At 46.7% G+C, this 24515-nt stretch overlaps 1 protein-coding gene across 1 annotated transcript in view; it reads left to right on the forward strand.

The window, feature by feature from the left end:
* The window catches only part of NARS2 (asparaginyl-tRNA synthetase 2, mitochondrial), a 97512-nt gene that overhangs the window by 17921 nt on the left and 55076 nt on the right, over positions 1-24515 (forward strand). The window contains 2 exon segments of the mRNA XM_060235202.1: positions 2221-2301; positions 20064-20164. Coding sequence (XP_060091185.1) covers positions 2221-2301; positions 20064-20164 — 182 coding nt within the window.

The following is a 24515-nucleotide window of genomic DNA, read 5'->3' on the forward strand; positions in this document are numbered from 1 at the left end:
TTTAGGGGTGGCGCCCAGGGGAAGACGGGGACTTCAGTAGGGTACAGTGCTGCAATACTTACCTTCCAAAGCACCCATTTTCTCCAGAGGATCCATTCTCTGCAGCCTATGATCTATAATTCCAGAGGATCGCCAGGTCCCACTCGGAGGCTTGCATCCTTCGCGTCTAATTAATCTCAACAGGAAAGCTATTCATGTAAACAATTCCACCTTTGACCACTAGATGGGAGTATTGGCATTCCTATAACTTCCTAATGAATGATGCAAGGCACAGATTGGGGGCAGATTTAGGGCAGGAACTGCCTGTTATGTTTCTTTAATGAGTTGGGTTTGCTTTGCCTGCAGTAGCTTGGAACAGGTTTGGAATTTCAACCGTCTCCAGCCTTTTGTATCACTTAGGCCACAGCAGGGGCTGGTATCCCTCAAATTTTGTTACCCCCTCATTAAAAATTTAATTCTTGCCACCATAGTGACTTTGGCCTAGTTTTAGAAACAACAAAAACACAGTTATGTCAGAGGTGGCACAAAATATTGGTCTGTGGAAAAGGTGAGGTGAGGGAAATCTTAATAGGGTTGCCCAGTCAATTCAAGGAATATCTGGGGACTTTGGGGGTGGAGCCAGGAGCAAGGTTATGACAAGCACGGTTGAACTCCAAAGGGAGTTCTGGCCATCACATTTAAAGGGACCGCACACCTTTTAAATGCCTTCCCTTCATTGGAAATACTGGAGGATAGGGGCACCTTCTTTGGGGGCTCATAGAATTGGAGCCTCTGGTCCAATCTTTTTGAAACTTGGAGGGTGTTTTGAGGAGAGGCACTGGATGCTTTGCTGCAAATTAGGTGCCTCTGCCTCAAAAAAACGGCCCCCTCCAGAGCCCCAGATACCTGTCAATCAATTCTCCATTATACGTTCTGGGAATCGGTCTCCGTAGGGAATAATGGAGTGCCCAGCAGACATTTCCCTCCCCCCCCCCAGCTTTCTGATGCCCCTGAGGCAAGGGGAGAGCCTCCAAAGGCAACCTTAATGTTAGGGTCACCAGGTATGTGTTGGAAACTACCTGGAGGCTTTGGGGGTGAATCTGGGAGAGGGTGTGGTTTGGGGAGGGGCCTCAGCAGTGTACAATGCCTTAGAGTCCACCCTTCAAAGCAGCCATTTCTTCCCCCAGAGCTGGCCTCTGTCAACTGGAGATGAGTTGTAAAAGCGAGAGATCTCCAGACCCCACCTGGAGGTTGGCAGCCTTACAGCAACCTTTTATGGTATTCCGCATCAAGTACTTTTGCGAGGAATTCATTAGAAAGGGTTGCTATAGTTGCTAAGGTTGCTATAGTGTATTGGTTGTCATTCTTGCATATTTTATTTTTCTTCTGTATTCAATGTGCGTCTCGACTGAGGTAGACCGGACTAGCCTGAGTTCATCAGAAGCTAAGCGGAGTCAGCCCTGGTTAGCGTTTTGGGTGAGAGTCCACCAAGGAATGACAGGGTTGCTAGGCAGAGGCAGGCAATGGCAAACAGAGGGAACACTTTCCCTATGAAGAAAGGTTAAAACGCTTGGCGCTCTTCAGCTTGGAGAAACGTCGACTGCGGGGTGACATGAGAGAGGTTTACAAGATTATGCATGGGATGGAGAAGGTAGAGAAAGAAGTCCGTTTCTCCCTTTCTCACAATATGAGAACTCGTGGACATTCAATGAAACTGCTGAGCAGTCGGGTTAGAACGGATAAAAGGAAGTCCTTCTTCACCTAAACGGTGATTAACACATGGAATTCGCTGCCACGGGAGGTGGTGGCAGCTACATGCATAGATGACTTCAAGAGGGGATTGGATCAACATCTGGAGGGGCACACAGGGCCCAAAACCTAGGGGCCATCAGGAGGTCATAGAAAGCTATAAAAAGAATGAACAATAAGAAAATAAGCCATAACAACAACCTTCCTTGGGCATTGTAGAAACGGGATATATAAATATTTTGAATATTTTAAACCGATAAACTTTGTTGTTCAGTCGAGTCTGACTCTTTGCGACCCTGTGTACAAAGGCACGCCAGGCCCTCCTGTCTTCCACCATCCTCCGAAGTCTGCTCAAATAAACTAGCCAGGGCATATAACCAGTATAAAACAATACTATACAGCTTAAAATTAAATTCACAACCTAGAACTCAGGGGAGAATCCAGTGTATCATCAAGAATTCTTTTCTGTTTCTCTGTTTCTCTCTTTAAAAGGATAATGGATACCTGCATGTTCATACACCGATAATTACCTCAAATGACTGTGAAGGTGCCGGGGAGGTCTTTCAAGTGGAGGTAAAGTCCTCAGTAGCTAAGCAACTTCGCCATTGGCTATTGGAATGCTTTGACTTTTCCCCCTCCAAAGGCCTTTTTTCTTCTGTTTTCATGTTCTTTGTTATACTTTCTGGTAATAACGGAAGGAAATTTGGGACATATCTCACTGGGGAGCAGAGGGAAGGAGAAACGTCTTCGAGGATATGTAGATAGGTCAAAATGAGTAGCCGTGTTAGTTTGTCCGTAGCAGCAGAAAAGAGGAGGAGGAGGATATTGGATTCATATCCCACCCTATACTCTGAATCTCAGAGTGGTCACAATCTCCTTTACCTCCCCCCCCACCCGTAACAGACACCTTGTGAGGTAGGTGGGGCTGAGAGAGCTCTGACAAAAGCTGTCCTTTCAAGGACAACTCCTATGAGACCTATGGCTGACCCAAGGCCATTCCAGCAGGTGCAAGTGGAGGAGTGGGGAATCAAACCCGGTTCTCCTAGATAAGAGAGCTCTGGCTGACCCAAGGCCATTCCAGCAGCTGCAAGTGGAGGAGTGGGGAATCAAAGCCAGTTCTCCCAGATAAGAGTCCACACATTTAACCACTACACCAAACTGGCAAGAATCCAGTAGCACAAAATTTGTGGCAGGGTAGAAACTTTCGTGAGTCACTGCTCGCTTCTTCAGATATCGACTGTGTAGGGGGTTTTTTGTCCATTTCTTTTCACTTTTCTAGCCCTTTGAAACCTACAAATTTACAATTACTGAGTGCATCTTGAGGGAAGGGGAGAAGAAAAGCTAACATACCAAAACCGTAGTAGTTATTTTTTGTTATTCATAACAGATAGACATTCCATAATGGACAGCACAGTATATCAAACTTCTGCTGTTCCCAATATGTTCTTGATAATTCCACACACCTTTTGCTGTCCGAGAGGGCAAATGGGACTACTTTCTGCTTTCAAACTGTCAGCTGCTGGCCAAGATCTCCCAACAAGCAAAGTTGATCCATCCACCCAAGGGATTGCCAGCCGTCTTGGCTCCCTTTGGGTTCAAGCGAAGCCAGTCTCTTCTGTACAAGTTCAACTTGTCCCAGAAAGTTCCTCGGTGCCTAAACCATCAAAACCCTTCCTTCTGATACCACTTTCTCATCTGTGCATTGATACCCCTGATCTGTGCCTGTCCTGTGTGTGGAACTGGCAGCACTTCTGGGGATGGATGATGGCTCAGTGCTAGAGCATCTGCTTGGTAAGCAGAAGGTCCCAGGTTCAATCCCCGGCATCTCCAACTAAAAAGGGTCCAGGCAAGTAGGTGTGAAAAACCTCAGCTTGAGACCCTGGAGAACTGCTGCCAGTCTGAGTAGACAATACTGATTGGGGATGCACGGTGGCTCAGTGGTAGAGCATCTGCTTGGGAAGCAGAAGGTCCCAGGTTCAATTCCCGGTATCTCCAACTAAAAAGGGTCCAGGCAAGTAGGCGTGAAAAACCTCAGCTTGAGACCCTGGAGAGCTGCTGCCAGTCTGAGCAGACAATACTGACTTCGATGGACCGAGCATCTGATTCAGTATAAGGCAGCTTCATATGGTCATATGTTCTGAGAAGGCTACCTTTAACTTTCTGCCTAGTAACCTAAATTCCCTCCCTTTAACTATCTGCCTAGTAACCTAAACTCCCTCCCCCATAACCCCACAACTACATTTCCCCATGTCATTGGTGCCAGCGTGCACCATGACTGCTGACTCCTCCCCAGCATTATCTATCATGGAATCATAGAGTTGGAAGGGACCTCCAGGGTCATCTAGTCCAACCGCCTGCACAAGGCAGGAAACTCACAAACACCTCCCCCTAAATTCACAGGATCCTCAACCAATGTTCCCTCTAAGCTGCATAGTCTTGTGAGGAAAAATTCTACTCTGTGAGCTACTGGCATTCAAGTTATCAGCTGCTGCATAAATTATTGTTTTCTGGGGTCATCCTTCCTGAATTAAGACAAAAATGTGTGAGTTGGAGGCTAAAAATCTGTGAGCTAGCTCAGCCTAGAGGGAACACTGGTCAGGGGCCATCCTTCCTGAGGTAAAACAAAAATGTGTGAGCTGGAGGCTATAAATCTATGCACTAGCTCACGCTAACTCAGCTTAGAGGGAACACTGGTCAGGGGCCATCCTTCCTGAGGTAAAACAAAAATGTGTGAGCTGGAGGCTATAAATCTATGAGCTAGCTCACGCTAACTCAGCTTAGAGGGAACACTGGTCAGGGGCCATCCTTCCTGAGGTAAAACAAAAATGTGTGAGCTGGAGGCTAAAAATCTGTGAGCTAGCTCACGCTAACTCAGCTTAGAGGGAACACTGGTCAGGGGCCATCCTTCCTGAGGTAAAACAAAAATGTGTGAGCTGGAGGCTATAAATCTATGAGCTAGCTCACGCTAACTCAGCTTAGAGGGAACACTGGTCAGGGGCCATCCTTCCTGAGGTAAAACAAAAATGTGTGAGCTGGAGGCTATAAATCTATGAGCTAGCTCACGCTAACTCAGCTTAGAGGGAACACTGGTCAGGGGCCATCCTTCCTGAGGTAAAACAAAAATGTGTGAGCTGGAGGCTATAAATCTATGAGCTAGCTCACGCTAACTCAGCTTAGAGGGAACACTGGTCAGGGTCCATCCTTCCTGAGGTAAAACAAAAATGTGTGAGCTGGAGGCTATAAATCTATGAGCTAGCTCACGCTAACTCAGCTTAGAGGGAACACTGGTCAGGGGCCATCCTTCCTGAGGTAAAACAAAAATGTGTGAGCTGGAGGCTATAAATCTATGAGCTAGCTCACGCTAACTCAGCTTAGAGGGAACACTGGTCAGGGTCCATCCTTCCTGAGGTAAAACAAAAATGTGTGAGCTGGAGGCTATAAATCTATGAGCTAGCTCACGCTAACTCAGCTTAGAGGGAACACTGGTCAGGGGCCATCCTTCCTGAGGTAAAACAAAAACGTGTAAGCTGGAGGCTAAAAATCTCTGAGGTAGCTCACGCTAACTCAGCTTAGAGGGAACACTGGTCAGGGGCCATCCTTCCTGAGGTAAAACAAAAACGTGTGAGCTGGAGGCTATAAATCTATGAGCTAGCTCACGCTAACTCAGCTTAGAGGGAACACTGGTCAGGGGCCATCCTTCCTGATTTAAAACAAAAATGTGTGAGCTGGAGGCTAAAAAGCTGTGAGCTAGCTCACGCTAACTCAGCCTAGAGGGAGCACTTTCCTCAACCTATCAACTTATCTAGACATCGTGTGATGTCCACAGCCTTCTCACCAGGCAGGCAAGATACCAGGTGTCCCAGAACCCATTCTCTTTATTCCTAATGGGCCTGGATTTGTATTGACCCAGATGGGTAACCCTGATGGCCTGAAACCTTTTACGTATGGACTGGCAAGCCTCCTTAGAATCAGAGTTGGAAGGGGCCTCTAGGGTCATCTAGTCCAACCCCCTGCACAATGCAGGAAACTCACAAACACCTCCTCCTAAATTCACAGGATCTTCGTTGCTGTCAGATGGCCATCTAGCCTCTGTTTAAAAACCTCCAAGGAAGGAGAGCCCACCACCTCCCAAGAAAGCCTGTTCCACTGAGGGATCACTCTAACGGTCAGGAAGTTCTTCCTAATGTTGAGCCAGAAACTCTTCTGATTTAATTTCAACCCCTTGGTTCTGGTCCTACCTTCCGGGGTCACAGAAAACAATTCCATCCCATCCTCTATAGGACAGCCCTTCAAGTACTTGAAGATGGTGATCATATCACCTCTCAGCTGTTTCCTCTCCAGGCTAAACATCCCCAGCTCCTTCAAACTTTCCTCCTAGGACTTGGTCTCCAGACTCCTCACCATCTTGGTCTCCAGACCCCTCACCTTCCATTCTGTCTGACAAAGTGTGCGTACCCATGAAAGCTCACACCCTGCATACAACTTCGTTGGTCTGGATTCTAAGTTTGTTCAACTGGGTTTGGATTGTTGTTAGAAACAGGCAGAAATCTAAAAAGCAGAACTGAAGCAAAAGAGAAGTGTTAACATGATACATGAAATTCTGCAGAATTTATGCAGTAGGGTCCAGCCTACGGAGAACTATTCACCAGGGGTGACCAAACTTCCTTAATGTAAGAGCTACATAAAATTAACATCACATGTTTGAGAGCTGCAAGACATGAACGTCAGATGTTTGAGAGCAAGAAGGAAGGAAAATAGATGGGTGAAGGAGGAGGAAGAGATGGAAAGAAAGCAACTTTAAATGCATTATCCAAGCCACTGGCTGGCTTGGCTTGGAGAAGTGATTTAAGGAGAGAAATGCCTTCTCTAAGCCAGCAGATGGGGTGGTGGGGGCTTCACGAGCCACACAATATGTGTGAAAAAGCCACATGAGTCTCCTGAGCCACAGTTTGGCCACCCCAATAATTTATCCGATCACTTCGTGAAGACTTTTTTGTGCTGTGCTAGCCTATTGCCTGCACCTTAGAAATCAATGCATTTTTCAGAGTATAAATACAAACGAGAGCTTTAACTCCTGAAAACATATATCCTGAAAAATCATGTTGGTCTCTTAAGGTGCCTCTGGATTGAAATTTAGCTCTTCACAAAATTAGTCATAGCGTATCCTGGCTGTAGTTCTAGCAGGAAAAAAAGTAAATGTTTAAGTAAGTGGTGGGTGTATCATTTAAGGTTTTGTTTTCCCCAAAGCTCCCTGGCTCTTGGAAGCTGAAAGGAAAGAAGAAATAAAGGCTAGCATCAAAGTGAGCCATTGTTAGGCCGTTTAAAAAGATGAACAAAACAAGGAATCAGAGTTTCTTTTGTATACCTGGCGGTAGGCTACAAAATCATTTGAAGCCTTTAAAACCTGGTCTATTGACAGTCCCTTCAGCCCGAGAAGATGGAGCATTATTTAGAAAAGCCGTTTCTGAGGCAAAAAGGGGTTATTGTTCGTTCCCTTTGGAGCAGACGCTGGAGAGAACATGAAAACAAACAGATTTTTCTGTGTTTGATTAGACAATATGTTTAAAACCGAAGCTTGTTAAACGCTTCTTATCCTTAACAAAAAGTCTCCTGATGTTTTACAGAATAACATTGACAGGATTCATCTTCAATATTTTTGGACAAGGAGGGGGGGAAGGAAGGGGGTGGGAAATAGTGCAATTGTTCCATGTAGTCCAGCCTTCTGTCTCAAACAGTGGCCAACCAATTCCACTGGAGGCCTAACAGCAGCAGCGTCTGCTCCAAAGGGAACAAACAATAACCCCTTTTTACCTCAGAAACAGCTTTTCTAGACAATGCTCTGTCTTCTCAGGCTGAAGGCACTGTCAATAGACTGGGTTTTAAAGGCTTCAGATGTTTATTCCTGTGGCCATTGTTGCATCCTGTGGCAGTGAATTCCACATTTTAATCACTCTGTATAAAGTAGTATTTCCTTTTGCCCATTTTGAACCTCCTGCCCCTCAGTTTCATTGAATGCCCTTGAGTTCTAGTCTTTTGGGAAAGGGATAAAAACGGCAACCTGTGTCAAGTTCTCGTCCGGTCCGCCTCTGTAACAGAGAGAATGGCAGACGAGATAATTTGCTAGCAAAGAGAAGTTTTTTGGGGGGACTGAAGAAAAAGCAATAGGCATACCTGTTCCAGGATTAATTTCATGAAGAGAATCGCTCCCTTGAGAAAGACTCCATTTTGTTTGTCGAAACAGCTGTTGGGCAGTGGAGATCTTGGACAATATTATACAAAGCACTTCTCCGTTTGCTGGGGTCTGGTGAAATTGATGGATTTTTAAACATGTTTTTTTACATCTGAGAACCCCTTTTGGAAGACTTTACTGCCTCCATGTATACACTTAGAAAGAGTGCTTTGTTATAGAATATATTGTACATGTTTTCAGTGGTTTCCAACAACTTTGTGACTGAATATCATGTACCTTTACATATACTATATGTTCATACTGTTTTGTTCCCAGTAAAATGTTTTTTCTGCTTTCCATAATGTCTACAGTAGGGGTGTTATGAGGGCTGGATCTGACATAAATGAGACCTTGTTGAGCCGGGCCATGTGTGTACCTATTTAAGATTAGGTAGCAGAAATATACATTTAATAAAGGACACAGACAAACACAAATATATATTTTTTAAAAAACTTAAAACATGCTTAAAATGTTAGCTGTCATTGGTCTTAAAGATTCTTTCCCATGGGATCCTGTGAAAAGGAAACTTTGGCTCTTTCCTTCCTTCCCCAGGAGGGGGAGGAGCCTCAGCCAATAGAAGGAAGAGAGGCTTGACTCAGGAGCTCTGCTGTGCAATTGAGAGAGCCTGGCAGAGCAAGCTATTCCTCCCCCCCTTCCTCCCCAAGGGAGGAGCCTCAGCCAATAGAAAATAGAGGTTTTGCTCTGTAGCTCCTGTGCAGCTGAGCAAGCCTTGCAAAGCAAGCTGTTATGCAGAAGGAAGCAAAATATAGGGAGAAGGAAGCAGATGACAGCCAGTTGCTCAAGGGCCTAACACTAGACGCTCTAATTCCATATGCTCACAAGGATTGTACCATACACCAGAAATCTTCAGAGGGCATAAGTGAGTATAGTAGTTCCAGATTATACTAATACTAAGTGTTCAAATTAGTCCACAAAGTTTTTTCCCTCTTCTCTGCACAGATCTTCCTTCTTTCTCTGACGCGAAGGCTAGCTTAATTCCAAACATGTTTCCCGCAAGCTTTCTCAAAGAACAAATCTGATTAAATTTTGTTCCAGGTGGCAACTCTGTAATAGTTTCCACTGGGACGTAGTCCTCTGAAGTGGATCACACTGCGAAGATTGTGGGAAACGTGTTTGGAATTTAAAAAAAATGAATTGTGGTTTTTAAATGCTTAGTTTTGGAGAAATGCTTTTTAAAAAACGCTTAACCACCCCCATGGGGCCATGGTGTAAGGGTGAGATCAAAGCCACTATTGGCATTAGAAGGTACAAGTGGGTACCCACAATTCTGTAATTGAGATTATCTAGTTTGGATGTAGTTTGTTTGATGGTTTGTAAGGTTTCTTAATGTTGTAAGCCCTCCAGAGCCCACTAGCGGGATAGGGTGGGGTATAAATAGAAAAATTAAATTAAATTAAAATGGGAGGAATTTCATTTCCCCCCCACATGCTTGTCTGCTGAGCGTGGCTCCTTCCATCACCACCCCCTGTCACCTAGCCTATCACAGCTGCACATTAACATAAAACAATGTGCCCCCATTCTGCAGATTTAACTATCAACAGCGGGGGGGGGGGGCAAACTGTGGCACTTCACACATGTTGTGTGGCTCTTACAGCCACGACTGCCCCATCAGCCAGCTTGGAGAAGGCATTTGTCTCTTTAAATCACTTCTCCAAGCTAAGCCAGCCAGGAGCATAGGGAATGCATTTAAAGTTAAAGTTGCTTTCTTTCTCCCTCACTCCCCCTTCCCATCTATTTTCCTTCCTTCCTTCCTTCCTTCCTTCCTTCCTTCCTTCCTTCCTTCCTTCCTTCCTTCCTTCCTTCCGTCCAACAACTGATGTTTATGTTTTTTGGCTCCTTCCTTCCTTCCTTCCTAGATGGGGGAGGGGGAGTGAGGGAGATGTGGAAAGAAAGCAACTTTAACTTTAAATGCATTTCCCAAGCCACTGGCTGTCTTGGCTTGGAGAAGTGATTTAAAGAGCCGGTTTGGTGCATTGGTTAAGTGTGTGGAGTCTTATCTGGGAGAACCGGGTTTGATTCCCCACTCCTCCACTTGCACCTGCTGGAATGGCCTTGGGTCAGCCATAGCTCTGGCAGAGGTTGTCCTTGAAAGGGCAGCTGCTGTGAGAGTCCTCTCAGCCCCACCCACCTCACAGGATGTTTGTTGTGGGGGAGGAAGGTAAAGGAGATTGTGAGCCGCTCTGAGACTCTTCGGAGTGGAGGGTGGGATATAAATCCAATATCTTCATCTACCTCACAGGGTGTCTGTTGTGGGGGAGGAAGGTAAAGGAGATTGTGAGCCACTCTGAGACTCTTCGGAGTGGAGGGCGGGATATAAATCCAATATCATCTACCTCACAGGGTGTCTGTTGTAGGGGAGGAAGGTAAAGGAGATTGTGAGCCGCTCTGAGACTCTTTGGAGTGGAGGGCGGGATATAAATCCAATATCTTCATCTACCTCACAGGGTGTCTGTTGTGGGGGAGGAAGGGAAAGGAGATTGTGAGCCGCTCTGAGATTCTGAGTGGAGGGTGGGATATAAATCCAATATCATCATCTTCTTCTTCCTTCCAACATCTGATGTTTATATCTTGTGGTACCTTCCTTCCTTCCTTCCTTCCTTCCTTCCTTCCTTCCTTCCTTCCTTCCTTCCTTCCTTCCTTCCTACCTACCTACCTACCTACCTACCTACCTACCTACCTACCTACATCTGAGGTTTATGTCTTGTGGCTCACGAACATCTGATGTCCATTCAATGTGGCTCTTGTGTTAAACTGTATTTTAACCGTATTTTATTGTATTAACTGTATTTTATTGTAATCATGGTATGTACCATGTCTTGTGAGCCGCTCTGAGCCTGCCTCGGCGGGGAGGGTGGGATATAAATAAAAATTTATTATTATTATTATTATTAAACAAGTTTGGCTACCCCTGATCCACGGCTTAGGCCACACATGACTATTAGATATCAGATATCCCCTGTTAACACTGCTGGCCTAGGCATGCAAAGCATCGAAGAGAAACCTTGAGACAGACTTGGTGGGTGTGGTGGCAGAAAAGGACAGCAAGGATACGAGAGGAACGGGAAGAGGCAAATGCCTTTGGGAAGACCTTGGATGCGCCCCTCGGGCTGCTTATTGTAGGAGAGAGAACGCTCTTTATTTGCTTTGATATTAATCTCTGAGAGCCAAGGGCTCCTAATCCTGGTATTTCTTCTGAGATTTTAACACTTAAATGTCAGCTGCATGTGCACACGCGCATCTAGCTTCTTGATTCGTGGCACTTTTTAAAACTGAAAAAAAAGTGTGAGCTTTTTGTTTTATTTGATAATTTGCTCCCGGGCATTTACCATTTTTCCCCCCAACGCTGCACAAGCCTCTACAATCAGGAGGAATAGAATCTTCTTTGAAAGGTGGGGGTTTCGAATGTAGTTTCCAACACAATCGCGCTGCAGTGATGTGCAAGCCCCCCCCCTTCGATCTCCTCCTTTTGCTCTTTCTTTTTGGCTCTCCCCTGCATCTAATGTAAAACGTGGAACTATTGGGCATACCCCTGTCTTTGCCGCTGTAGAGACACAGGGCTGGTTCAGACAATAACAGTCCCAAGGGAAATTGACCATAGGGTTGCCAGGTCCAATTCAAGAAATATCTAGGGAATTTGGGGGCGGAGCCTGGAGCCATTGGGGGTGGAGCCAGGAGCAAGGTTATGACAAGCATAATTGAACTCCAAAGGGAGTTCTGGCCATCACATTTAAAGGGACTTTCCTCTATTGGAAAGGATGAAGGATAGGGGCTCCTTTTGGGGGCTCGTAGAGTTGGACCCCCTCATCCTATCTTTTTGAAACTTGGAGGGTGTTTTGAAGAGAGGCATAGGATGCTGTGCTGCAAATTCGGTGCCTCTATCTCAACAAACAACACCCCCCCCCTCAGAGCCCCAGATACCTGTGGATCAATTCTTCATTATGGGAATCGGTCTCCATAGGGAATAATGGGGTGCCCAGCAGACATTTCTCTCTCCCCCCCCCCCCCAGCTTTCTGATGACCCTGAAGCGGAGGGAGGGCCTCCAAACCAGGAGATCCCCAGCTCGCAACTGGGGATTGGCAACCCTAATTGACCGTGTTATAGATGTACATGGGATGGCTTATCCGTGAGTGTAAAAGCCTCTGTTTGGACACTGTGCTTCCATGTGGTTGATGGTGGGCATTGGGTGAGTAGAGTGGTAATATATACTCTGCCTCCACCCTTCACCGTCTTAAGACAGTTGCATCCTGTGTTTTGTTATTTTTTTTCCCAGTAAGTTTTTATTGCTTATTTTGTTATATAGAGAAGCCCTGTGGCGCAGAGGTTTAAAGCTGCAGTCCTAAGCTCTACTCCTGACCTGAGTTCGATCCCCGGTGGAAGCTGGGTTTTCAGGTAGCCGGCTTGAGGTTGACTCAGCCTTCCATCCTTCTGAGGTTGGTAAAATGAGTCCCCAGCTTGCTGAGGGGAAAGTGTAGATGACTGGGGAAGGCAATGGCAAACTATCCCATTAGAAAGTCTGCCGTGAAAACGTGAAAGCTGGGTTTTCAGGTAGCCGGCTTGAGGTTGACTCAGCCTTCCATCCTTCTGAGGTCGGTAAAATGAGTCCCCAGCTTGCTGAGGGGAAAGTGTAGATGACTGGGGAAGGCAATGGCAAACCACCCCATAAAAAAGTCTGCCGTGAAAACGTGAAAGCAACGTCACCCCAGAGTCGGAAACAACTGGTGCTTGCACAGGGGACCTTTCCTTTGTTATACAGAAGTACGCATTTGAATGTTATTTAACAAAATTAACAGAATATAAGCTTATGCACATCTCAGGTGTCAGACTTATTAAAACAAATCACATCATAAATTCACTATAAATGCGGCACATCCCTAACATTGGGTGTTACTGATCGTTCTTGTGGAAATTCTAAAATTGGAAACCAGACTGACGCTATATCAAGAGTAATCATCAGAATCTTTTCCTAAATTTGACTTGTCATTCAATTTTACCATGATGTATAAATTCCATAAGAGCCCCGTGGCGCAGAGTGTTAAAGCTGCAGTACTGCAGTCCTAAGCTCTGCTCACGACCTGAGTTCGATCCCCAGCGGTAGCTGGGTTTTCAGGTAGCCGGCTCAAGGTTGACTCAGCCTTCCATCCTTCCAAGGTCGGTCAAATGAGTCCCCAGCTTGCTGGGGGGAAAGTGTAAGAGACTGGGGAAGGCAATGGCAAACCACCCCATAAAAAAGTCTGCCGTGAAAACGTTGTGAAAGCAATGTCACCCCAGAGTCAGAAACGACTGGTGCTTGCACAGGAGACTACCTTTACCTTTTATAAATTCCGTAGTTTGTTGTACCAGGTTTTTAAGGACAGAGTTGTATCTGTTTTCTGGCTATTGTTGCTATCGCTGCATATAATTGTTTGTTTTGTTATTTTTAAAATCAAGGCTGTTTTGATTTTGTAGCTGGTTTCCTCCCCCTTTGCCTGCCTCTCCTTTTTTTGTTTTTTTGCAAGCCTCATCTCACAAGAGAAAGAATATATGTCTGGTGGTTCCCCCCCCCCCTCTCTTGTCTTCTCTCTCTCTCTAAGAAGCCGAAGGGGCTTGGTAGGATGGAAGATTTTGTTCACTTCGGCAAGGGGCAGGCAAGAAAAAGGAAAGAGACTCCTTTCTCCCCCCCTCCCCATTCAATTCTCTTTGCAACTACAGCAGACAGTATTGTCTTGTCTCTTTCAGGCAAGGCGTTGAAAGAAGTCGACGGATTCTTCAGGTTTCTCTTTCCCTCCCTCTCTGAAACGATTCTGTGCTGTTTGAAGAAAGCATTTAGGGGTTTAAATCTTCCCCGGCCCTTAACGGCAGAATGAAACGGCCTCCTAAATGGAGAGCAATCGCGGATGCTGTCTATTGTTTTCGCGTTACAACTGCCGCAATTTTCTTCGCTTGCCGTCTCGCTTCAGGGCAGGGTGAAAGATGGTTTTTTTCTTGCCGCGCTGTGAATGCAAACATTTTGTGGGTGATTTCCACGCCTGGGTGACTCTGGGGCATTAGATAGAGTGGGCGTCCACAAGGTAGTGCCCATGGATGCCGTGCCACCACCCTACCACCTTTTCTGGTGCTTCCCAAGTGTTTTTAGAAAGTGGGTGGAGCCAGGAGAGGCTTTTGCCCACCAAGGCTTCTGATTGCCCACTGGAGATTTGATGGGCTGTGCAGATTTTTTAAAATGTTGCTTTGGCAGCGGCTGCCCCCACAGCGCAAGGATTTACACCAGGGGTGGCCAAACGGTGGCTCAGGAGCCACTTGCGGCTCTGTCCCACACATTGTGTGGCTCTCGAAGCCCCCACAGTCCCATTGGTGGGCTTGGAGAAGGCCTTTGTCTCTTTAAATCACTTCGCCAAGCCAGCTGTCAAGCATGCGGGTTCAATGACGAGTCGAAGTTGATGCAAAGACTACGTTTATTGATAGACCGATACTTTGGTGTAACAGGTCCTTGAGAGTAATGCTGCTAATACATTGATACAATACTTTTAAGGCTTACTTCAAAGGGGTTCCAAGGGATGGGATTGCGGGGTAGCATTCACACATAAACTATCATAAATGTCTACATTCCCATAGTGTTATCAGGGCTGCGTCCTTGCTGTCTCCAGATGGCTCACACTCCCTTACAAGAATGTATGGGAAGGTGCTGATTACTTAGTTTCATTTCTCACTACTTCTAATTACAAGCCATAAAGCAAGACGGGGGGAAGGGAAAGAATAACAAGCTAACAAAGTTGGATCCTCCATGATACTTCACAGACCAGGTTAGGCAAGACCCTAAAACAATCAATTAGCAATGGAATTTCCCCATGCTTGACACCAGCCAGCTGCTTGGAGAATGCATCTACAGTTAAAGTTGCTTTCTTTCCACCTCTCCCTCCCTCCCTTCCAACATCTGACATTTATTCTATGCAGGGGGTGGAATTCTAGCAGAAGCTCCTTTGCATATTAGGCCACACACCCCTGATGTAGCCAGTCCTCCAAGAGCTTACAAGGCTCTTTTTTGTAAGCAAATTTCAGATTTTAATCACGCTCTGTCTGTCCTGAACCTCCTGCCCATCAGCTTCATTGGATGCCCTTGAGTTCTAATCTTTGAGAGGGGGAAAGTTCTATTTGTCAACTCTCTCCATTCCCACACATAATTGTAGAAACCTCCCTCATGCCTCCCTAGGGTTGCCAAGTCCCCCATGGCAATAGGTACCATAGAGTTTTCCCTCCCAAATTGCTAGCGTGTCTGGGAAAACCATAGAGTAAGGGGGGGCAGAGTATGTCTCCCCCCCTTAGTTTTTCTCCTCTTAGCCGTCCTATGCCCTATGTTCCCCTCTCCTTAGCCTTTCCTCATGGAGAAGGTGCTGTAACCCCTCATCATCATCTTGGTTACTCTCCTCTGTTCTTCACAGTTGCCTTGGTAGGCCAACGAACGGGCTATAGAAGTCAAGGCTCCCCCCAGATCTTGAAGAAGATGAAGAAGAAGATATTGGATTTATATCCCGCCCTCCACTCCGAAGAGTCTCAGAGCGGCTCACAATCTCCTTTACCTTCCTCCCCCACAACAGACACCCTGTGAGGTGGGTGGGGCTGGAGAGGGCTCTCACAGCAGCTGCCCTTTCAAGGACAACTTCTGCCAGAGCTATGGCTGACCCAAGGCCATTCCAGCAGGTGCAAGTGGAGGAGTGGGGAATCAAACCCGGTTCTCCCAGATAAGAGTCCGCACACTTAACCGCTACACCAAACTGGCTCTCTCTTGCCTCCTAGCACCGGCATTCAAGAGGCTTATTGCCTGTGGACACAGAAGTTCCCACTGTCACATGGCTGGAAGCCACTAATGGGTCTATCAATCCTTCAGGAATCTGTCTGAGCTGCTTCTGAAGGCCATCTATGGTAATGGCTATCACCACATCCAAAGGCAGTGATTTCCACATCCTCCAAGAGCTTACAGAAAAGAGCCTTGTAAGCTCTTGGAGGATTGGCTACATCAGGGGTGTGTGGCCTAATATGCGAAGGAGCTCCTCCTAGAATTCCAAGCTCGTGGAGGATTGGCTACATCAGGGGTGTGTGGCCTAATATGCAAAGGAGCTCCTGCTAGAATTGCGCCCCTGCTGGTAAGTACCCCCATCCCTTGCTGGTTGCCAGAAACAACCTGGGAACCCTAGTAGGGATGTGAACTTGTGTTCCCTAATCCAACAGTACCTGAGGTGTTCCCAGCCTTAACGCCTGCTGGCACATTTGGAATTCTGACACAACATGGTGGAGCAGCAACAAAATGGCTGCCACCACCTGGTTGTCACAGGAGCTGGAGCCAGCCACAAAACAATTGCCATAGCTTAACTTCAGTCGCACACAGTGTAGTTCATTGGGCGGGGAGCCAAACTTGCTTGACATAAGAGCCACATAGAATCAGGGGTGGAATTCTAGCAGGAGCTGCTTTGCATATTAGGCCATACACCCCTGATGTAGCCAATCCTCTAAGAGCTTGCCCTCTACATGGGGCTGCCTCTGTACCGAACCCGGAAGCTGCAGCTGGTGCAGAATGCAGCGGCTAGACTGTTGCTGGGGCTTCCTAAATGGGAGCACATACAGCCTGGACTGCGCGAGCTGCACTGGCTGCCAGTTATATACCGGGTTCGTTACAAAGTGCTGGTCATTACCTTTAAAGCCCTATATGGTCGAGGACCTGTCTACCTTAGGGACCGTCTCTCCCCATATGAGCCCCAGAGAGCACTGAGGTCAGCCAGAAAAAACTTGTTGACTATTCCTGGACCGAGAGAGGTGAAGCTGCAATGCACCCGTAACCGGGCCTTCTCCTCTGTAGCCCTGAACCTATGGAACCAACTCCCAGAGGAAATGCGGGCCCTGCGGGATCTTGAACAATTCCGCAGGGCCTGCAAGACCTTCCTCTTTCGACTGGCTTTCGCTGACGAAGAAAGAAATTGCTAATGATAACCGCCATCATAAAAGAACAAATAGCATTAGCACTTTTACTAATTTAATTAATTAATTTTTAAACTTATTCAGAATTTTAATGTTTAAATGTAATTTGTTTTCTTTGCCTTTCTTTGTATAGTTGGAATTTAAATGATGATGTTAGCCGCCCTGAGCCTGCCCTGGTGGGGAGGGCGGGATACAAATAAAATTATCTATCTATCTATCTAGCTTACAAAAAAGAGCTCCTGCTAGAATTCCACCCCTGCCTGTAATTCTGACTCTCTGGTGCCCCCCCAAAAATCCCAAATATTTTTGGGTGTTTTCAGGGTGGCCATTTTCAGATAGCCAAATCGTTAACCCCTTTGGTAACCAGCTGAGAAAATAGCTGATAAATACTGATAAGGTATTTATCAGGTATTTTTCAGCTCAGTATATATCGAGCACACACACACACAAACCCCTGGTATTTGATGTTCATCAGATACAGCTGCAGCCAAACGCAATCTTTCTGCTTGTGCTAGAAACGAATACCCTGTAGGAATGTCTGGTTTCAGTAAGTTCTTAGACCTTATTTGGCGTGTCAGATTCTCTCTGATAAGTGCCAAGATTTAATAGTAGGGTGGATTTGATCTTCCTCCAGCGTTTAGCGATGTCCATCTTGGCAACAGTCAAAAGAGAGATAAAATCCTTGTGCAAAATCTCAGTGTGTTCTTCGTAAAACAATTAGTTCTTTTTTTGTCCTCCACGTATACCCAATATTCGTTTAGTCACCAGTAATCGGATATTCCACATGTCCTTTCTGTTGCTATGTTGCTTTTTTTAATGGGATTCCCTCATAAAATGGATGTATTATTGCCAGTGTTCCCTCTGAGCTGAGTTAGTGTGAACTAGCTCACAGTTTTTTAGCCTCCAGCTCGCACATTTTTGTCTTGGCTCAAGGAAAACGGCCCCAGAGCAAATTAATTTATGCAGTAGCTCACAACTCTAATGCCAGCAGTTCACAAAGTAGAATTTTTGTTCACAAGACTCCACAGTTTAGAGGGAGTGTTGATTATTGCCCAGATATTTTTGTTTGACTGAAAGCATGAAAAAGAAAGGTATCTGGAACATTCTGGATCAAAGAGTCCAAGTCCCTCATCCAGGCAAAGCTCAACCGTCTTCACAGGCCTGGTCCAGAACTGGATCGTTTCCCTGCCCCCATAGCCCTTTACACACAACCCTTTCATGAAGTAACTGAACGTATGGAGAGGGCAGGCAGAAACAAGGATGCCGTCCCTGTCCTCTGCTGTTGGGTGATGGTCAACTCATGAACACAGCACCTTTGTGTGGAAGACGTGTCCACCTGTATGCCCACTCCTCAGGGCTTTTTTTTGTAGCAGGAACTCCTTTACATATTAGGCCACACACCCCTGGTGTAGCCAATCCTCCTGGAGCTTACAGTAGGCCCTGTAAGCTCTTGGAGGATTGGCTACATCAGGGGTGTGTGGCCTAATATGCAAAGGAGTTCCTGCTCCAGAAAAAGCCCTGCCCCTCATGATTGGCAACATCCCTGATCACAGGGAAGAAACATATGCTGACACACTGGTTCAACGTATTTGCACTCAGCAGTTGGGGGGACATAGGTGGGGGGATGACAGGGCAAATGAGCATGGGCTCGCTGTCGCTCTCCGTGCTTTCAGTCATCAACGTTGGGCATCCAATGAAGCTGATGGGTGCAGTAGGTTCAGGACAAACAAAACAAAATACTACTTTACACAGAGAGTAATTAAAATGTGGAATTCGCTGGCAGGGGGTATAGCGATAACCACAGGAGTGAAGAGCTTTTAAAGGGGATTAGATAGATTCATAGAGGATAGGTCTATCAGTGGCTGCTAGCCATGGCGACTGAGGGGAACCTCCACATTCCGAAGCACTAAGTGGTCGAAATCCTAGAGCCAGAAGGCAACATCAAGAGAAGGCTTCAGCCTCTCAGCCCTGTTGTTGGCCCTCCAAAGGAACTGGTTGGCCACTGTGTGAGACAGGAGGCTGGACTAGGTGGACTACTGGTCTGATCCAGCAGGGCTCTTCTGAGGTTCTTAGGAAGGCCTCGGCCTCTCTGCCCTGTTGTTGGCCCTCCAGAGAAACTGGTTGGACACTGTGAGACAGGAGGCTGGACAAGATGGACTACTGGTCTGATCCAGCAGGGCTCTTCTGATGTTCTTGGGAAGGCCTTGGCCTCTCTGCCCTTTTGTTGACCCTCCAGAGAAACTGCTTGGCCACTGCGTGAGACAGGAGGCTGGACTAGATGAACCAGTGGTCTGATCCAGCAGGGCTCTTGTTATGTTCTTGGGAAGGCCTCGGGCTTTCTGCCCTGTTGTTGGCCCTCCAGAGAAACTGGTTGGCCACTGTGTGAGACCAAAGGATGAACTAGATGGACCACTGGTCTGATCCAGCAGGGCTCTTCTTATGTTCTTCGGAAGGCCTCGGCCTTTCTGCTCTGTTGTTGACCCTCCAGAGAAACTGGTTGGCCACTGTGTGAGACAGAATGCTGGACTAGATGGACCACTGGTCTGATCCAGCCAGGGTCCTTCTTACGTTCTTAACACCAGAGAGATCGTGTTTAGAGGACTAATGATCCCATTCTGTGTCTACACTCTCACAAACATAAATGTCAGTTTTGGTCTCAAAATGTTATAATTAGGGGCTGTTTCAGGACTCTACCTTCTGAGATTGGGTCACTGGCACCCCAGGAGGGGACCTCCTCTGTCACAGAATCATAAGAGTTGGAAGGGATTCCCTGGGGTCATCTAGTCCAACCCCCTGCACAATGCAGGAAACTCACAAACACCTCCCCCTAAATTCACAGGATCCTCATTGCTGTCAGATGGCCATCTAGCCTCTGTTTAAAAATCAACAAGGAAGGAGAGCCCACCACCTCCCAAGGGAGCCTGTTCCACAGAGGAACCGCTCTAAAGTATCAGAAGTTCTTCCTAATGTTGAGTCAGAAGCTCTTCTGATTTAATTTCAACCCGCTGGTTCTGGTCCGACCTTCTGGGGCCACATGAAAGCTTATGCCTTGAATAAAACTTTGTTGGTCTTAAAGATGCTACTGGACTCTTAACTATGCTTTCAGCTTATTAGTGTTTCTCTCTTTCTCTCTTTCAGCCTGCAACTAAAGATGTTGAACCGGTAGAAAACCCCCATTTCTTCAATGTTCCTGCCTTCCTAACAGTGTCTGGTCAACTCCATTTGGAAGTGATGACTGGGTAGGGATTTTTAAATTTTATTTTCTCCCTTTTTTGATATTTGAAAGAAAAGGTTGATGGTTGCGATCCTGGCTATAGAAACCAGGAGGCTGAGGTAATCAAGAGGCCAGGCTAGAAGTCCAACTAAGGGTCATGCCAGAAAGATGACCCAGAGCACAGAACATGAAAGAAGCCATGTTGGATCACACCATGGCCCATCCAGTCTGTGTCACACAGTTGCCAACACTCAGGTGCTATCTGGAGGTCCAAAAGTGGGGCCAGGACTCCAGAAGCCCTCCCACTGTTGCCCCTAGGTTTGCCAGTCCCCAGGTGGGTGCAGGGGATCCCCCGGCTTGGAGGCCCTCCCCCCGCTTCAGGGTCATCAGAAAGCGGGGGGAGGGAAGGGAAATGTCTGCTGGGAACTCCATTATTCCCTATGGAGACTTATTCCCATAGGAAATAATGGAGAATTGATCCACAGGTATCTGAGGCTTTGGGGGGGGGGCTGTTTGATGAGGTAGAGGCACCAAATTTTCAGCATAGCATCCAGCACTTCCCTTCAAAATACATCCCAAGTTTCAAAAAGATTGGACTGGGGTGTCCAATTCTAGGAGCCCCCAAAGAAGGTGCCCCTGTCCTTCATTATTTCCTATGGAAGGAAGGCATTTAAAAGATGTGTGGTCCTTTTAATAGTGATGGCCAGAACTCCCTTTGCAGTTCAATTATGCTTGTTACACCTTTGTTCCTGGCTCCACCTCCAGTGTCTCCTGGCTCCACCTCCAAAGTCCCCACATATTTCTTGAACTGGACTTGGCAACCCTAGTTGCATCCCCCCCCCCCCAAGCACCAAGAAGACAGAGCATCACTGCCCCAGATAGAGTCTTCCATCTAGACCCTATGGCTAGTAGCGACTGATAGAGCTTTGTGCCATATTTTATTATGGTGTAGTGGTTAAGTGTGCGGACTCTTATCTGGGAGAACCGGGTTTGATTCCCCACTCCTCCACTTGCACCTGCTAGCATGGCCTTGGGTCAGCCATAGCTCTGGCAGAGGTTGTCCTTGAAAGGGCAGCTGCTGTGAGAACCCTCTCGAGCCCCATCCACCTCACGGGGTGTCTGTTGTGGGGGAGGAAGGTAAAGGAGATTGTGAGCTGCTCTGAGACTCTTCGGAGTGGAGGGCGGGATATAAATCCAATATCTTCTTCTTCTTCAATCCTCTCTTAAAACTGTCTATGCTCACAGCTGCCGTCATTTCCTACGGCAGTGAGTTCTATAGGTTCATTACTCTTTTGGTGAAGGACTTCCTTTGAGCTGTTCTAAGCTTACTGCTCATTGATTCCAAAGAGTGCCCATGAGTTCTGGTATCGTGAGAAAGAGAGAATAGTGCTTCTTTCTCTACCTTCTGTATCCCGTGCACGATTTTATAAATCTCTTATCATGTCACTCCTCAGTTGTTTCTTCAGGCAAAAGAGCCCTAGCCGCTTCAACCTTTCCTCGTAGAGAAAGTGTTCCGTGCCCTTTTCTGCACTTTTCCTACGAAACAGAATGTGAATCGTGCAGGTGAAGATGGGAGTTTAGAGCCAGTTGGATAGTCAGTAGTTAAATCAGAAACAATGGTTTAAGGTTAGGGGTGTCAAACTCATTTGTCATGATAGCACCAACGGAAATGAAATGCCGATTTTAATTGCTGAATGTATAATTTTATAGAATGTACTATTTTATAATATGTATTCTTTTAACTGTTGTGGTGTTTTGACGTTGTGAGCCACCTTGAGCCTGCTTCGGCGGGGAGGGCAGGATATAAATCAAATCAGATATAAATAAATAAATAAATAAATAAATAATAGCCGGATCTGACATAAATGAGATCTTCAGGCAGGGCCGTGTGTGTCTGTTGTGGTGTTTTGACGTTGTGAGCCACCCTGAGCCTGCTTCGGCGGGGAGGGCGGGATATAAATCAAATCAGATATAAATAAATAAATAAATAAATAATAGCCGGATCTGACATAAATGAGATCTTCAGGCAGGGCCGTGCGTGTCATAAAATGTTATGCCAGGTAGCAGATATATAAACTTTATAAAGAACACACAAAAACACAAAATAAATTGTTTAAAAGATTAGCACTCTTGCAATATTTTGTTTATTTAACATTTTCTGATAACTGACACCTCTTGTTCTGAATGATTGCGTCACAATCTGGAGACAATGTCTGTGCTGTAGCAATCTTGAGTATGCTGTTTAGGTGTGTGTCTGTAAGATGCAAATCTCCTTTTGGATTTATTGACATTCGTTACAGAAATCCCATGATCAGTGCTTTGAGCCTAAGACCCAGGAGAAAACATGAAATGGCTGGGCATTGTGAGATTTGTACGTATGTTGCTTCATGTACTGGTCAGCCAATGGAGAAAACAGAGACTTTGCTCTGTAGCTCCTGTGCAATTGAGCAAGCCTGGCAAAGCAAGCTGTGATGCAGAAGGAAGCAAGAGAGAGAAGGAAGCAGATGACAGTGAGTTGCTTGTGGGCCTGATAGGAGCTCTCTGGGGGCCTGGTCCGGCCCTTGGGCCTCATGTTTGATACTCCTGGTTTAAGGGCCCAAGGGAGACTGGGAAAGAGCAGGAAAACTAGTGTGATACAGTTGTAAGACTAGTGGACAACAGTTTGGGAGATGCAGGCTCAGTTCCCCAGTCCGCCATAAGAACCCTGCTGGATTGGTCGATTAGTTCCATCTGGTCCAATATCCCATCTCATACAGTGGCCCACCAGTTCTTCTGAAGGTCCATCAGTGGGGCACAGAGGTCAAGGCCTTCCCCTGAAGAGCTCTGCTGGATCAGACCAGTGAGGGTCCATCTTGTCCAGCCTCCTGTCTTACACAGTGGCCAACCAGTTCCTCTGGAGGGCCCACAACAGGTCATAGAGGCAGTGCCCTTCCTCTGATGTTGTTCCTGCTCTGGGATTCAGAGATTACTTATTTATGTGGTTCATGAGTTGATCTTGGGCCTGGTCATTCTTTCAGCCCAGGCTGACTTCGCTGGGTTGTCTTGGAGATAAAATGAAGGAGAGAAAAATTGGATACTTATGCATCCGGCCCCATAGGAACTGGGCAACTGAGGTGTCATGATCTGTGCTGTCCTGTGAGACAGAGGCCTAGTGGGCTTAGGGAGCTTGTGAGGCCTGAGTCTCAGTAGAAAGAGACAGCATACAATCTCCAGAATTCTTGGCGCTGGCTTCAAGGGGGAACTTTTAAAAGCTCTCTCAGGAGACAAATGTTGTTCTTCCCTCCTGAAGGATGGCTGCTGTTTAGGAGGAAGACCCTCACTCTGAGGGAGAGAGGGAGCAGGCCGAGGCCTAACAGACTAGCAACACTTAAGTCTAGTAACGTTAGGGACTTTATTTTCCTTCACCCACGTTACTATAGTTTCAAAGCACCTTATCTGTTCACTTGCTCTTTATAGATTTCCCTGTGTAAAAGAAACCTTTTTGTTGTTCTTTGTTCCTCTGGCTGGTCTACACGCCTACTCTCTTGGCCAAAGCAAGGGTTCTGGAGGTCTTGGGAGGGCACTCCAGGCCTTCCCAAGGGACCCTAATTCCAGAGCGGTGGCAGCGTCAGGCACACCCCCCATCCAGGTCTTGACATGAGATGATCGAGGGAGCAGGCTAGAAGTCAAACTGGGGGTCGTGCCAGAAAGATGAATCAGAGCACAGGTCATCTAGCAAACAGAATGTGGAATGCGCAGGTGAAAAGGTGAGTTTTGAGCCAGGCGGATTGTCAGGAGATAAATCAGAAGCAATAAGAACAGAAGAGCTCCCTTGGATGACGGGTGGGGTGAAAGTGCATACATAGAAGGACGTATTGGGAAATTTAGGAAGCAAGGCGCTGGGCAGATTAGACTCAAACTGTTAGGACTAGTCATGCTTGAATGCCTACTGGTTCAGCTCGTTTCGTGACCACCAGTGGGGAGCCAATAATTCGGGAAGCTCTTGGGATACATCCAAATGAATCGGAGTGCATCTCTTTGCACGGCTGCAAACGGTTTCTCGTTCTTAAATAAAACGAGATGAAGCTTACTGCGTGTGTTCAGTGTCTGCCCATGAACCCAGCCACCCTTGTGATCAGTTTTCAGATATATGTCGGAGACTGCACGGGTGCGAAACGCAGTACCATGTTGCCGATGCCCGTCACTTTAGAGCAGTGGCCCCCAACCTTTTTGGCACCAGGAACCGGTTTTGTGGAAGGCAATTTTTCCACGGGCTGGTGGGGGTGCTGGGTTTTTGCTGCCCCATGCCCATCTAATAAAATAGTTGCATGAAGAGGTGCATACAGTGCCTTTAGGGGGGAAGGCTGTAACTCAGTGGTGGGGCATCTGCTTGGCAC

This window comes from Heteronotia binoei, chromosome 3 (assembly GCF_032191835.1).
Source record: "Heteronotia binoei isolate CCM8104 ecotype False Entrance Well chromosome 3, APGP_CSIRO_Hbin_v1, whole genome shotgun sequence".
NCBI lineage: Eukaryota > Metazoa > Chordata > Lepidosauria > Squamata > Gekkonidae > Heteronotia > Heteronotia binoei.